General features: G+C 50.2%; 1 protein-coding gene across 1 annotated transcript; it reads right to left on the minus strand.

Annotated features, from left to right (window-relative positions):
- Window positions 1-7,194: 7,194 nt before the first annotated feature.
- LOC135442104 (olfactory receptor 14A16-like) lies at window positions 7,195-8,127 on the minus strand. Its single transcript, XM_064701651.1, has one exon. The coding sequence runs from the start codon at window positions 8,125-8,127 to the stop codon at window positions 7,195-7,197; it is 933 nt and encodes a 310-aa protein (XP_064557721.1).
- Window positions 8,128-15,420: the final 7,293 nt, after the last annotated feature.

Consider the following 15,420-nt stretch of genomic DNA (forward strand, 5'->3'; position numbering starts at 1 on the left):
CTCCATGGGGCCACCTGACAGGTCCAGCTGATCTTGGAATGCTAAGGGCTGCCTCTTATCAGCTCTTGAAGCACTGAGGCTCTCTGCTTTCTTTCCTATGGAAAAGAATCATCTGTCTTTCCAGGCGCCCATGGCCAAATTTGATACTCCCCCTCAAAAATTCCCTATATGCAGGGGAATCCCCAGACAAAAGCTGCCAGGACAGAGAGCTCTGGCTGGCCTTGGCCTCTGGTGGTCACCTCTCATCTCAAAGAAGCTCTGAGAAAAGTATTTGAACAGGTTTGACTACTGGAAATATCAATGAGTCTCTCATCTTCTGAAAAACTCAGATGCTCTTCTGATCATATGTGTCTTTTATTACTCATTGTGTATTATGCATGAAATATTATTTTTAGGTAAATAGCTTTATTCTTCTCACTCTACCAGTGTTATCTGACACAAATCACCTCCTCTACATATGGATCCAGGTCACTGTACAAGCAAACACAAGAAGGAATGCAGCAGGAATGATTTGTTTCTGCTCCCATCTGTCCCATCTCCCATCTCTGGAGCTGGAGATGCAGCCCCAGCACTTGGCAGGGCTCAAGGGCTCACAAGCTCAGCTCCCACCCGGAGAACTTGCAGACCCTGGGCTGCTCTTCTTGGACCCTGCATGCTCAGCCAGGCTGAGATGGGCACTGATGGTTTCTGGGCCAGGCTCTCTGAGCCCAGCCTAGCTCCCTGCAAGCTCTGCCAGCTGCCCTGAGCTCTGGGCAGCACCAAGAGCCTCTCCCCAGTCCAGCCCAGCCGGCTCTGGCCCCACAGCTCTGCTCAGGCCAGGCTGCTCTGGGCACTGCCCCACGGCCTCAGCCCCTGGCAAGGGCACAGCAGCAGCTGCAGCTGCCACAGGACTCAGCCCCAGCATGGGGGAACGTGCCTGGCCAAGGGAAAGGAGGCTCCCTGGGTGCCCTGCTCTCCTCTGCAGGAGATGCTGAGAGCTCTGCAGCCCCTGCTGCCATCCCATCTGCCCAGGGCAGCACAAGAGCCCCGGCCTTGGGGCCCTCAAGAGCTGCTCCTGCTCCAGGCCCAGGGCCCATCCCAAAGCTGGGGCAGCCACAAAGCTGTGCCCATTTCTGTTCATTCCTGCTCTGATCAGGATGGATCCTCAGCACCTTGGAGGTTGGTGATGAAGTTTACTTTTCCAGAGGCCTCTTCTTTCTTGAGCTCTTCAGTTGAGAGATTCAGTGAGAAAAGCTGATTAAGATTTGTTCAAAACACCCAAGCCCATGGGAATAATTCAAATCTTCAGTTCTTCTGTGCTTAATTAGACAGATTTCAGAAGTGTAATCAAAGTGAATCTACTATACTGAAAACAATGAAGAGAGAATTGTTTTGTCCTGTATAGTTTCCCTGTTTGCAAATCAATATCAGCAATCCCCAGTTGATATTGATCCCCAGCCCCTCCTCATGCAGACTGAACAGATATGAAAATCCAAACCCTTCATGGCTGAAAATCAATCTCACTTTGTCCCTACCCCCTCCCCACCATTTCCCTCATCCAACCCCTGGCACTGAGAGCAGCTGAGGAATGGAGTCACATCCAGCGGTGTCCCCAGGGCTCAGGATTGGGGCTAGGTCAGTGAAATCTCTTCATTGCTGATCTGGACGAGGCCATCGAGGGCACCCTCAGTCAGTTCCCAGGTGAGCCCAAGCTGGGTGGCAGTGTGGCTGTGCTGGAGGGCAGGAAGCTCTGCAGAGGGATCTGGACAGGCTGGAGCCATCCATGGGCCCAGGACAATGGGATGAGGTTCACCAAGGCCAAGGGCCACGTCCTGCCCTGGGCTCACAACCACCCCAAATCCCTGGCTGTGCCCTGCCCCTGATCCCCACAGCCTGTCCTGTTTCCTTCATCCCTGCATTGCCAGGGACTCTCTGGGACAAGGGAGCTCTGCTGTGGGGATGGAGGGAGGTGCAGGTGCCACCATTGGAGTGGGAGCCAAAACTCACCAGGTTTGTGTCCTTTGGGGGTCAGGAACTGGTGGGACTCAGAGGCACAGGAAGTTTCTCTTCATGGCCAACAGACCATGGTTGAACAGGACACAATTCAATAACAATCACGCTCTTCCCTGCGGTATGTGCATCATCCCAGCAGCATCTGAGGAGTCCACCATCCACAAGTGATTTCCATACTAAAATTAACTTTAGAAAAATGTTTAGAAAAATGTGGTTTTGCGATAGATAAAGCGATAGATAAAAACACAGTGAAGTTCTTGTATCAGGATGCCCATCCTGGACTGGGGGCAAAGCAGCCTGAACAATTCCTGATTTGCAATGCTGTCAGTGGTGGATGGAGAAGAGCTCAGGCTGCTTTTGGTGTTGAGGAAATGCTGAAACCAGCCTGACTCATTTCATCTCCTCCTGTCCTGGCTGATCTCCCCTCTTTCCCCTTTCCACCCATTGGCTTTTGTCTCCCCCCATGCCCCCCGGATAAGAGCCTGGCTCTGTGTTCTCCATCCCCTCCTGGCTGGCACTGCCAGGCTGGAATGAGGAGCCCCTCATCCTTCCCTGCTCTGGGCTGGACAAGCCCAGCTCCCTCAGCCTCTGCTCACAGCCCAAGGGCTCCAGCCCCACCTTGGAGGCCCTTCCCAGGCCCTGCTCCAGCTGCCAGACATATTTCTTGCCTTGAGGACCCCAAACCAGGCCCCAGTGACGTGGATAATCCACATCCTTGATGTCCTGGTCACACAGCCCAGCCCCTCGTCCCTGTGACAGGTTTTGGGGTTGATCTTGTGGAACATCCTTGGAGGAGGCTGTGGCTCCAGGTGGGCCAGGGGGATACCAAGGGACAGGGACCCTGCTGGGCATGAACAACTTTGGACTTCTGGGGGGAAACTGTGAGGGGGGGCTGGGGCAGAGTAACCAACCCAGTGACCTCACACAGCCCTCCTGTGATGTCACACGGGCCTCCTGTGACATCATAGTTTATTCTCTGATGTCACAAAGTTGGGCTTTGATGCCACAACCCACTCTGTGAAGTCACACAGCCCTCCTGTGATGTGACAACCCAATATGTAATGTCACAAAGATGATCTCAGATGTCACAATCCACTCATTGGTGTCATAGTCTGCTCTATGATGTCAGTCCTCTGCCCTGTGATGTCAAAGCTGGTTCTGTGATGTCACAAGTCATTATCTAATGCAATACAGTTTATCTCTGATGTCACAGCCAACTCTGTGATGTCATAGTCTTCTCTGTGATGTCAGTCCTCTGCCCTGTGATGTCACAGCCAGCTCTTTGATGTCACAGAGACAGCCTTTGATGCTGTAGCTGCTTGATGACTTCACATAACCCACTCTGTGATGTCATCACCCACTCTGTGATGTCATAACCCCCTCTGTGACCTCATGTCACCAGATGATAAATTGTCAACACCAGGTGCGCACACACAGTGCTGGTTCTCCAAAACCGCAGGCCTATGGAAGCCACACAATGCCCATTGTGTGAAAAGGGGAACTGAAATTCACCAGCCTCAGTGTCCTGCCAGCTCAGCCAGGCCCACTGGAACATTGGGGTTCACGAGCACCAGGGACCTCCAGAGAGGCCCCCAAGGCAGAAGAACCCATGGGTAAAGGGGAGGGGAAATATGTTAATGATTTTGGGGAAATGATTATCATATGTATGTTTAGTCCAGGACAATCAATGAATATGTGTGCAAAATACAGAATATAAACAGAAACCTCCCAGCACTCAGCATGCACAGCTTTGGGAGGAGCTATCCCCCCGTGCATCTGGACAAATAAAGAATGTTGCTTCTTAATGCTACATTGGGATTATGGATCTTTCTATTTTACTGAATTTTTTGTAACAGTCCCACTCCCAAGGAAAGCTCTGTCTCCTGCTGGTCACAAACAGAGAAGGGCTGGTGGGAGATGTGGTGGTTGGAGGCTGCCTGGGGCACAGTGGCCATGAAATAATCGAGTTTTCAACATCCTGTGAAAGAAGGAGTGGCATCAACAGAATGTCAACACTGGAATTAGAGAGGGCAGACCTTGGCCTCCTTGAGATGCAGATTTGGAGAGTACTCAGTCAGGTACTGATTTTTAAAGAGAAAACAGCCTTTAAAAACAAAAGTGTCCAGGAAAGATGGACACACTTAAAGAAACTAATTATTAAGGGGAAGGAGCAGCCTGTCCCTCTTTGCCAAAGATGAGCAAGCGAGGAAAATGACTGTCCTGGCTGGGCATGGAGCTTTTGTGGGAACTCAGCAGAAAAAAGAGGGTGCATCACCTTTGGAGAGAAGGTCTGGCAACTCAGGGTGTGTTTTAGAGTGTTGTTAGGCCATGCAGAAAGAAAAGCAGAGATGTGAAACGTCAATTAGAGGTTAACCTGAACACTTTGGTGAAAAATAATAAAAAATATTTGCATAAATAAATTAATAGCAAAAGGAAGTGTAAGGAGAACCTCTATTCATTGTTGCATGCAGTGGGGAATAGAGTAATTAAAGATAAGGGAAAGGCTGTGGTACTCGAACCCATTCTTAGCCTCAATTTTCAACAATAAGTGAAGTTGTCCTCAGAACAAGTGTACCCAGAGCTGGTGGATGGGCACAGGGAGCTGCACAGGCCCCTGTAATCCAGGAGGAAGCAGCTGGGTACCTGCTGAGCCACTCAGATGCTCACAGGTGTCTCTGGGAGAAGATGGGATCCATCCCAGGGGGATGAGGGAGCTGTGGATGAGCTCCCCAAGCTGCTCTCCATCATTGACCATCAGTGCTGGCTCAGCAGGGAGGTGCCAGAGGACTGGAGGTGCCAATGTGAGCCCATCCCCAAGAAGGGCTGGAAGGAGGAGCTGGGCAACTCCAGGCCTGTCAGCCTGACCTGGGTGCCAGGCAAGGTTATGGAACAGATCACCTTGAGTGCCATCACAGGGCACCCACAGGATGGCCGAGGGATCAGAGCCAGCCAGCGTAGATTTCAGTGTCTGCACTGATGATCTGCATGAGGGGACTGAGTTCAGCATCAGGAAATTTACAGATGACACTAAGCTGGGTGTGAGTGTGGATCTGCTGGAGGGTAGGAGGGCTCTGCAGAGGGCCCTGGACAGGCTGGATCCTGGGCCCAAATCAACAAGGTGAGGTTGAACAAGACCAAATGCGGGGTCCTGCACTTTGGCCACAACAACCCCTGCAGTGCTACAGGCTGGGGACAGAGTGGCTGGACAGCAGCCAGGCAGAAAGGGACCTGTGGCACTGATGGACAGCAGGCTGGACATGAGCCAGCAGTGTGCCCAGGTGGCCAAGAAGGCCAATGGTTCCTGGACTGGATCAGGAATGGTGTGGCCAGCAGGAGCAGGGCAGTGATTCTTGCCCTGCACTCAGCACTGGTGAGGCCACAGCTCGAGTGCTGTGTCCAGTTCTGGGCCCCCAATTTAGAAAGGCCATGGAGGGGCTGGAGCATGTCCAGAGAAGGGCAACAAGGCTGGTGAGGGATATGGAACACAAGTCCTGTGAGCAGCATCTGAGGGAGCTGGGGTTGTTTATCCTGGAGAAGAGGAGGCTCAGGGGAGAGAAGGCGGTGTCAGGGCACAGGTTGGACTTGATGATCTCCAAGGTCTTTTCCAACTTTGCAGATTTGTTATTCTCTGAAACCACCCTTGGAGCAGTTGCAGGAGGAGCCCTGGGCCTCCTCTTCAGCAGCTCCAGCAGCCCAGGTCCCTCAGCTTCTCCTGCCAGCCCCAAAGCCCATCCTGTCAGTCCTGCAGAGCCTCTGCAGCCCCTCCTCATTGCTCAGAACAGGGAGCCCCAGAGCCAGACACAGCAGCCCAGATGTGCCCCCCTGGCCTGGGGTGCCTCTGGCAAAGGGAGCAGCAGGAGGCACTGCAGGAGCCTGCAGACAATTCCTGCACCACTTGTAGGATGATCCTACTCGCCAAGGGATGGTGCCAAATCAGGAACTGCAATGGGGAGTAGGGCCAGAGAGGAAAGGGCAAACAGGGAAGGGCTGTTTGCATGGGAGGGGACAGGAATGGGTAATAGTAAGAAATCTGGATCAGAAAAGAGGAAAGAAAGCAAAGGTGAAGCCAAGGAAATGCTTGGGGCTGTTTGGGGGTGGCTGCCAGGCAGCCCTGGCTCTGGGAACAGCATCTGCAGTGGGACAGGAAACTCCCAGCTCATGGGAACAAACTTTCTGGCTGACTGCAGAGGCCAAGACAAAGCTCAGTGGTTTCCCTGGTGTCCCCCAGCCCTTGCTGGCCCCAGGGGCTGATGGCATTTGTGCTCCCTCAGGTTCATGTCCCCACAGCAACAGCATGGGGGTGCTCCCCCTGCTCTGTGCAATGCAAACAGGGGCTCCTGAGGCAGTGCTGCCGTGTCTGTGCCTGCAAGGACGGGGCACCTGTGTGAGCTGGGGTAGAGGCCAGGGCTGCAGAGGGCGGATGTTGTTGGCAGCTCCATGAGGACGCTCTGGGACGCTGCCCTGGGCTGTGCAGCGCACTGGGGATGGATCAGCCCCTGCTCTGCTGCTCCTTCCCGTCTGCCCCAGGACCCTTGCAGAGCCCCAGCCATGCTGTTTGCCCCCAGCCTGCCCACGGCCAGCCTGGGGCTGCTCACAGGGGTTTCTGTGCTGAGCATTGGCCTGGGCGTGTTCTTGACAGAGCCTGGGCAAGGAGCCTGGAGCCCCCAGGGCCTGGGCTGAGGCGTCAGCGCTGCCCCAGCAGTGCCCATGGCCTGTCCCTGCTGCAGCCCCGGCACTGCCACCCCCAGGGCTGTTCCCGACCCCGAGAGCACTCAGGCCCTACAGCAACACCAGAGCCACCAGGGCAGCGGGGCAGGGCCATGGCAGCAGCACTGGCAACACCAAGTGCTGCTGCTGCTGGGCACAGCTGCTGGGCCAGCACTGATCTGCCCCCAGCTCTGCACACAGACATTGCTGCTGCAGCTCCAGAGAACGGAACAAAAGGGGCATCTCTGGTGAAAACTTGGCTGGGAGATATTTCATTTCATTTGAAGCCATCAAGACCACAGCTCCTCATTGACACAGACTAGGCCCACAGTGAGTGCTGAGACAATCAAAATGTTAAAGGGTAGAAGCAATGACATTGCTTCGTGAACCTCACTGAAATCCTAAAAAAAGGAAAAAATAACCAAACTACCAAACCAACAAGAACTATTAAAGATGTTTTTTGTTATATGCGATTTACAGAAACTGACCAGCAGTTTAATGTTTCTGAAACTGTCCAGTCAGCATTTTGCACACTGCAGCCTTGAGCTCCTGGTTCCTCAGGCTGTAGATGAGGGGGTTCAGGGCTGGAGGCACCACTGAGTATAGAACTGACACTGCCAGGTCCAGGGATGGGAAAGAGATGGAGGGGGGCTTCAGGTAGGCAAATATGCCAGTGCTGACAAACAGGGAGAGCACGGCCAGGTGAGGGAGGCAGGTGGAAAAGGCTTTGTGCCATCCCTGCTCAGAGGGGATCCTCAGTACGGCCCTGAAGATCTGCACATAGGAGAAAATCATGAACACAAAACAGCCAAAAGATAAACAGACACCAAGTAATGAAATCCAAATTTTTCTGAAGTTGGAGTGTGAGCAGGAGAGCTTGAGGATCTGGGGCACCTCACAGAAGAACTGGCCCAGGGCATTGCCATGGCACAGGGGCAGGGAAAATGTATTGGCTGTATACATCAGAGCATTGAGAAAGGCACTGGCCCAGGCAGCTGCTGCCATGTGGGCACAAGCTCTGCTGCCCAGGAGAGTCCCGTAGTGCAGGGGTTTGCAGATGGACACGTAGTGGTCGTAGCACATCACAGTGAAAAGGGAAAGCTCTGCTGAGATGAAGAACATAAAGAAAAGGAGCTGAGCAGCACATCCTGCATAGGAGATGTCCCTGGTGTCCCAGAGGGAATTGTGCATGGCTTTGGGGACAGTGGTGCAGATGGAGCCCAGGTCAGTGAGGGCCAGGTTGAGCAGGAAGAAGAACATGGGCGTGTGCAGGTGGTGGCCGCAGGCTACGGCGCTGATGATGAGGCCGTTGCCCAGGAGGGCAGCCAGGGAGATGCCCAGCAAGAGGCAGAAGTGCAGGAGCTGCAGCTGCCGCGTGTCTGCCAATGCCAGCAGGAGGAAGTGCTTGAGGGAGCTGCTGTTTGACATTTCTTCACTCTGGGCATGGTGGACTCTTGAAAGAAGACATTGACAAAGGTCAATCAATTTTTTTAGTGAATTCTATGTATTTTTTTTGGAATCTCTGCAAAATCATTTCTCTTCCGGTGAGAAAATATGGCTAAACTATTTTGATTTTGAGTTTGTGCTGCTGAGTAGTGGCCGCATCTTTTGCACTGCTCTCAGGCTGAACACCGCAGAGCCCAGAGGGAAGTTAGGGCTCTCTGTTACCAAGCAGACAGTGCTAGTCCCCACCCAGGAGTCTCTGATCATTATATCTTATCAGTTTCAGGGTGCCTGCACTTAAAAATTTCTTGAAGAATGAAGTGGACATTTTGAATTCTCCAGTTTAAAAACAATTTTTCTGCATACCCTTCTCTCTTTCCCTCTGCAGCTGGACAGGAATGGATACCAAGGGTTGTTCTGGCTCCCTGCTGCCTGCAGTGGTGCCTACTGGGAGCTGTTTCTCTCTATCCAAGCCTTGTCCCTGCCAGTGCTGCTGAAGCCCAGCCCAGCCCTGGGGGCTCAGCTCTGCCATGCAGACCCCTCTCAGCACAGGGCACTGCCCAGGGGCATCTCCCTGGCAGCAGGGCCTTAAGGGCAGGGCAGACAAACAGAGATGCTGCAAGCCAAGGTGCTGCTGCTGCTGTCTGTAGGGAGAGGAGGCTGAGGAGGCACTTTCTGAGGGAGATCTGAGGCACATCTGCTGATGCCCAGGCTGACAGTTCAGGAGTCTCAGTGACACAGCCAAAGCTGAGAGCCCCTTTCTCTTCCCTTTAGGAGAAAGCTGAGAGCAGCCCTGGCCATGCAGCACCATCTCCACAGCAGGAGGAATCTGCCCTGATGGGGGTGGCTCCTTCCACCTGCAACTTCTCCCTGCGGCATCCATGGGGAGCTGCCAGGCAGGCTGAGAGCTGCCCCTGGCAGGTGGCACATGCCCTGGGCTGGCCAAGAGCCCTGAGGGCGCAGAAGCTGCTCTGGAGGACAGCCCTGGGAAGCCCTGGCTGCAGCCCCAGCTTCAGCCCCTGCAGCCGTCCCTGGCAGCAGGAGCCGTCCTGCCCTGTCCCTCTGACAGTGCCCAGGGCAGCCCCGCTCTGCAGCACATCCTCCCCCTCCTGCTCCTGTGTCACAGAGAAACTGGGAGAGTCCTCCTGACACATCCCCCAGGCTGTGGGGTGTGCTGGCTTCAGGAGATCCCTCCAGGAGCACAGGGGACATTGCCCTGCACCCACACACTCACCATGCACAGGGCTGTGAAGACCTTTCCCCAAATGAAGTCTCAGCTCAATGTCTTCCCAATCCTGATTGCCTTCCGCCTGTCTCTGCCTGGCTGCTGTCCCCTCAGTGCCTGCAGGCAGAGCCCTCAGCCCTGCTGGGCTGGGAGAGGAGCTGGCCCTGGGAAGAGCTGTTCCTTTAAAGCTCAGCACAAGGACACAGCACAAGGACTTAATGAGCCTCTTGTGGCTTTGGTGTTGTTTACATCAGGCTCAGTCCCTGAGAGCATCTTCAAAAACTTCTCAAGAACTCAAAATTGAATTAAAACTCTGAAGTTTCTTGAAGTTTTAATGGGTAACACTGAAAAAGTGTCCCCAGGTTCCAGGTAGAGCAGAACACTGGAGGCAGTGATGACAGCTGGGGACAAACAAGGTAAAGGTGTCTCTGGTGCTGAGCAAAGCTAGATGTGTTTGAGGAATGCCAAGGGCCAAGGCCTGAGCCCCAGCCCCTGGCCAGGCAGATCCTGTCCCTCCCTCTTTGCTCAGGGCTCTTGCCGGGATGGGCACTGGCATGTGGGGATGTGCAATGGCAAGGGCAGGAGCATGGGGCGGCCCCTGCCAGGCTGCTGAGCAGGGACAAGGAGGCAATGAGGCCCCAGCCCTGCAAGGGTCACTTGTCTCCTGCTCCTGCCTCAGGCCCAGGCCCAGCAGCCATGGCCAAAGTGCTGCCCAAGTTGGCTCTGGCAGGGCTGTCTTGCAGCTGCTGCACATGCCTGTGCCCAGTGCAGCATAGGTTGTGCTACGGCGTCTCTTCCCTGCGCCTGTTATAAATGAGAATCTTAACTAGGCCAGTATTCAAGCAGCAATCAATTTATTATTTAATATTGTAAAGTATGAGCAATACAGCACTGGGTACAATGGGGGAAATTTTCTCTCCAACTGCACACCAACAGTTGAGGCTTACAGGTATTTATAGGGGTACTCATCAGCTTTCTCAGCAGTTTCTATTTCAATTTTTGCTCATCAGCACTTTCTATTCCCAATTTTTCTGTCGCAATTCTATACACTATTGTGATTAATATGGATGTATCCCAAAAAGGAGTATGCCCAGATGGTGGTGGTCCAGTTTCTGAAAGAAGAAAGACGAATCCAATCTGGTGGAGTCCAGTTCCCCAGATCTGGCTACATTTTTTGATTACAGAGACTATAAATCTAACAGTGATGTCCAGCTTCCCTTGGTCAAAAATGTAAATCCTCGAGTTGATGTTCATCTTCCTTTCTCAAGCTGCTTTTCTCTGTTTTGTTAAGGTGTGAGATAAGCAGGTTTCCTTTATATATATTCCAAAACTATAGTTTCAAGGATACAAGCAATATTCTAAAATTACACTTCAAAAGATTATTATTGCAGAGCTCTTTATCGATTAACTACAAGCTAAGAGCAACATCCTTAACACTTTAATTCAAATGGTCCTCAACCAACCAATGTTAATTGCAAACAAAAGATAGGTTCAAAGGCCTTCTTCCATGCTTTATTTTCCTCGGTTATTATTAGAATTTTCAACCGTCCCACTGTCGGTCTCCACACATACTGCAATCACAAATACACACATTGCCTGTTTGTACCTGGCATGAAACACAGCTTTGTAGTTCACACGTGTCACAGCTGGCACTTGAAACACTGCATGTCCTCTGAGCAATACAGAATGGGCGATATTCCACCATCCAAAGGCTGCAAGATCAGCTGCACAGGGCATGGGGGACTCAGCCTCGTGTGTGGGGGCTCAGCTGGCTGCGCTGCTAGAGCTGTGCAGAGAGCTGATGCCAGAGGCTCTGTCTGCTGTGGCCACCTGAGCCAGTGGAATTTTCTGTTTCTTTAAGATTTTTCTTTTCTTCATTTCTATTTTTTATCTGTATTGTAAATAAATAAATTATACTATATATATATGTCCTGGGGTGACATTATGATGTTTCTATCCCCATTCCTCTGTTCTGTGCCTTTAAGGCCGGCTCCGAAGAGTGGAAGTTTTGTTTGGGTTTCTCTTATCAGGGACACATAGAGAGTGTACATCGGGCTGGTTTTTTCTCTTCTTGCTTAGCTTGCTGCTTGGCTGGCTTGCTTTTCTGCTCTTGCTTCTGCTTCTGCTCTGCTTTGCCTGTGCTTATTAGTTAGTTTAGCCAAACAGTCCACATTTCGTCCTGGACTGTTTCTCCTCTCCTGTTTCTGTGACCACCTCGAACCTGCTCCGGACTAGGACCCGGGAACACCGAAGGTTCGGCTGCAGCAGTTGCCCCAGCACCAGAGGGACTGAGAACAGAGCAACCACCCCCGAAAGAGACTTTCTGATTTTGTCATCTTTCTCAAAGCGGTGTGATCTGGTATTGTTCATTTTGTGTGCTGGGAGGGGGTGTGCTGTGTCTGTTAAATAAACAGGTTCCTTCCACCTCTTTCCGAGGAATTTTTTCCCAAACCGGTTGGGGGAAGGGGCCGTGTGGGTTTTGCTTTCTGGAGGGGCCCTCCTTTGCAGATTCTTTAACAAAGTTGCCCTAAACCTTTACAAACCTTTGGTGCCCAAACGTGAGGCGAGAGAGAGAGAGTGGAAAAACCCTGTTTGACTGCATTTTGGCTGCTATTACTCTGTGGTCGTTTAAATCACCTATTCTACCTATTATTATATATTATAGATTACTGTAAATAAATAAATTCTGATACACAGACTGCCAGTGACAGTAGAGCCCTGGAAAAATTTAAAGATAGAATCTAAAATGTTAGGCTTTGTGCTTTCCCAGATCAACTGCACCCGCGTAAGCATTATGATAAATTATATAATTGTTAGATGTGATGATTGTTTAATAATTAAATGTAATTATTATATAACCATAAGAAGAATAATGAGAAACTATGTTGGAAATTCAGAGAGGGGCTAACTTTATGTATACAATAGAACAATATAAGTTTAATAATTAACGTGAAAGTTATGTAGCGATAGAGTATAAAACATGATCATTTCGGATGTATGGTCAGAATCAGATTTGGGTTGATTGTACCCCGATTCCCAGAGCTCTTAATAAAAAGCACCACATATAATCCCCCATGATTATGTGTTTTTGAACGCCTACATTTTGGCGACCCAGGTGGGCCCCTTGTGAGTGCTGCTGAGCGAGTTCGCGACTCGATCACGCTCCAGCCGGCACCGAGGGATTCTCGGGGAGCCCATCGGCCGCAACTGCTTCCGCCACTCACAAACGTCCCCGGGAGAAAGGTAAGGTGCTTTTTACTTTGGTTTGGTTTGGTTTTGGATGCCTGCCAAATAAGACGCAGCGAAAGCTACGCTTGGTTGGGCTAAAGGAATTCCTGTTGGTACAAGCCTAGGTGCCGTTCCGTAAGACAATCGCGAAAGTGTTGCGGGATCGACATTTATGGTGTATTTGAAATGGAGAAACTTAAAGGGATTTTGGGCAGTAGCATCCCATCCCACAAAATTCTCCTTTAGGGGTGCTTATTAGCATATTGGAAACAAGGTAACTTTGGGGAAGAATTACGTAAAACTAAGTTGATTGATTATTGTAATTTATGGTGGCCAGAATATGCCTTGGAGAATGGCGAAAAATGGCCAAAATACGGTACTCTGCAATATAACACTATTTCGCGATTAATGTCCTTTTGTAGACAAGAAGGAAAATGGGATGAAGTCCCATATGTTGATTGTTTTTCTACTTACAGGGAAAGTCAGAATGGCAGGATGAATGTGGATTATTAGTGGTTAAAACATCTGCAAAGTGTGGGGTTTGTGAGGAACGTTGTTTAGAACACTTGGCGTTAAGAGAAAGCTTGAGTAGGGAAAATTATACAGATATTGATTTACAAGTAGCTCCAAAAGGAACAAGAGAACCTAACCCTATCCCACCTGTTTCATCTGTCCCTATCCCACTACCTGTTCCTCACCCACCTACCCCTGAACCTGTCTCGTCTAGTACACCTTTCCCTCTTTATCCTCCTCTCCCATCATCACCCGATCCCTCTTCCTCGGAAGATGAGCAAAACCTAACTGTGATAGAAAGGGGAAAGAGGTATGCGAGCGAAAAAGATAGCAATGGTAATGAATCAGTGACCCCAATAGCCCATAGAACCCGGGGTCGGGCAAAGCTTGCTCCAGTTGTGCATAGAAAAGTCATAAGCAAACAAAAACGGACTGTGATTGCTCCCTTGTGACAAGGTGTTGGAGTGGAAGGGCCAGTATTTGTAAAAGTGCCTTTTTCCCCGGCAGACTTAGTTATTTGGAAACAGTCAGCCGGAACTTATAGAGAAAATCCTGATAAAATGGCACACGTAGTAAAAATGGTTATGAAAACTCATAATCCTGACTGGGATGACATAGAAGTAATATTAGATACTCTGATGGATTTTACTGAAAAAGAAATGGTACTTAAGGCAGCCAAAGAGAGGGCAAGAGGAGATATTAGAAATGGGCTGGTAACAGGGAATTTAGATGTGAATTTCCCAATTGAGGATCCAAATTGGGACCCTAATTTATTTTGCGATATGAGGAAATTACAGAAATATCATGAGTGGATCCAAATAGGAGCTCAGAACGCTGTGCCCAAAACTATAAATTGGTCGAAACTATACGAGGTTCGACAGAGAAAAGAAGGAATCTCCCACTGCGTTTTTGGAGAGGCTTAAGGAGGTAGCAAGGAAATATACAGACCTCCAAATGGATACAGAGCAAGCAAAGGTTCAGCTCGCTCTCATATTCTTGGGCCAATCACAGGATGACATTTGTAGAAAATTGCAAAAATTAGAAGGGGAAGAATTAAGGAATTTGGATAAGTTACTTGAGGTTGCTGGGAAGGTATATAACAATCGGTAAAAGAAGCTAGTAAAAAGCAGCAGCAGAATCTTTTGGCAGTAATACAGGAGAAAGGGAACCCAAATTTCAGGGGGTGTAACGGGAATGGTCGGGGTAGGAGACCAGTTACCCAGGGGTTAAGCCTGAATCAATGTGCATATTGTAAGCGGAAGGGGCATTGGAAGCGAAATTGTCCAAGCTTGAATAACCAGTTTGACCAGGGCAATCAGTTCCAGCAGCCTACCAAGGAGATGGTCCTTGGGGAGTATATAGAAGCAGTAGAACAAGTTAAGGAACCTGTTATAAATATACAGTTAGGGCACAAAGAGGTCAGATTTCTAATAGATACGGGGGCTACTTTTTCTGTATTGAATGATTTGCAAGGACAAATTGGGGACAAGGAAACTACAATAGTCAGCGCTACAGGGAAAGAGGAAAAATGGTCTTTCCTGCAACCCCTAGATTTGTGTTTTGGAAACAAGGTTATAACACACAAATTTTTATATGTATGTATGTGCTGAGATCCCACATATCTGAGTGTCCAATTCCGCTTTTAGGGAGAGATTTGCTAGCGAAACTTTATGTGGTAATAACCTTTGAAAATGAGAGCTTATAATGAAAATAACTGAATCAAAGATGGGACAGATATTAATGATCAAAGAAAAACCTGTCCCCTCTATCCCTAGGGAGGTAGAAGATGCAGTGATTCCCTCTGTATGGTATTGGAATATTAATCCCAATATTACCAGTTAGATGGTGCCTGGGCCAGTTCTGACCCTCGCTGCTGAGCCAAAGGCGGCTTCTGTGGTGCTTTACCCCAGAGATACCTCGGCTGCCGGAGAATGCAACAGGGCACTGAGCAAGTCCAGGCTTGTCAGGGACTCCGTTTACCTCAGGAGAGAGAGCTTCTGGCGATGGTGAAGAGAAGAAGTAGAGGATTCTGCTGGAGGGTTATATCCAGATGTTTATTCCATGGTTACAGAGGTCTGAACCGGGGCAACTGCTCCAACCAGAATAAGGCCGCATGGTCTGATTAGCCTTTTAAGCTCCGGGACAGGGGAAGGGGAGGGGCAGGTGAGCTACCAAACCCGGTGAAAGGGCAGGGTCTCAAGGAAGGATGACACTTTGACAGGCCAATGACCTCTGGGCATAGGGCATCTTTTGAATTTGACTAACCACACGACGCCTTGCTGGAATCTTAAGCCTGATTGACAGGGGCCACT

The sequence above is a fragment of the Zonotrichia leucophrys genome, unplaced genomic scaffold (assembly GCF_028769735.1).
Source record: "Zonotrichia leucophrys gambelii isolate GWCS_2022_RI unplaced genomic scaffold, RI_Zleu_2.0 Scaffold_1132_15420, whole genome shotgun sequence".
Taxonomy (NCBI): Eukaryota; Metazoa; Chordata; class Aves; order Passeriformes; family Passerellidae; genus Zonotrichia; species Zonotrichia leucophrys.

What these genes read in the sequence shown, in the direction of transcription:
- LOC135442104 (XM_064701651.1), bottom strand. Translation starts at nt 8,127, where the DNA reads ATGTCAAACAGCAGCTCCCTCAAGCACTTCCTCCTGCTGGCATTGGCA.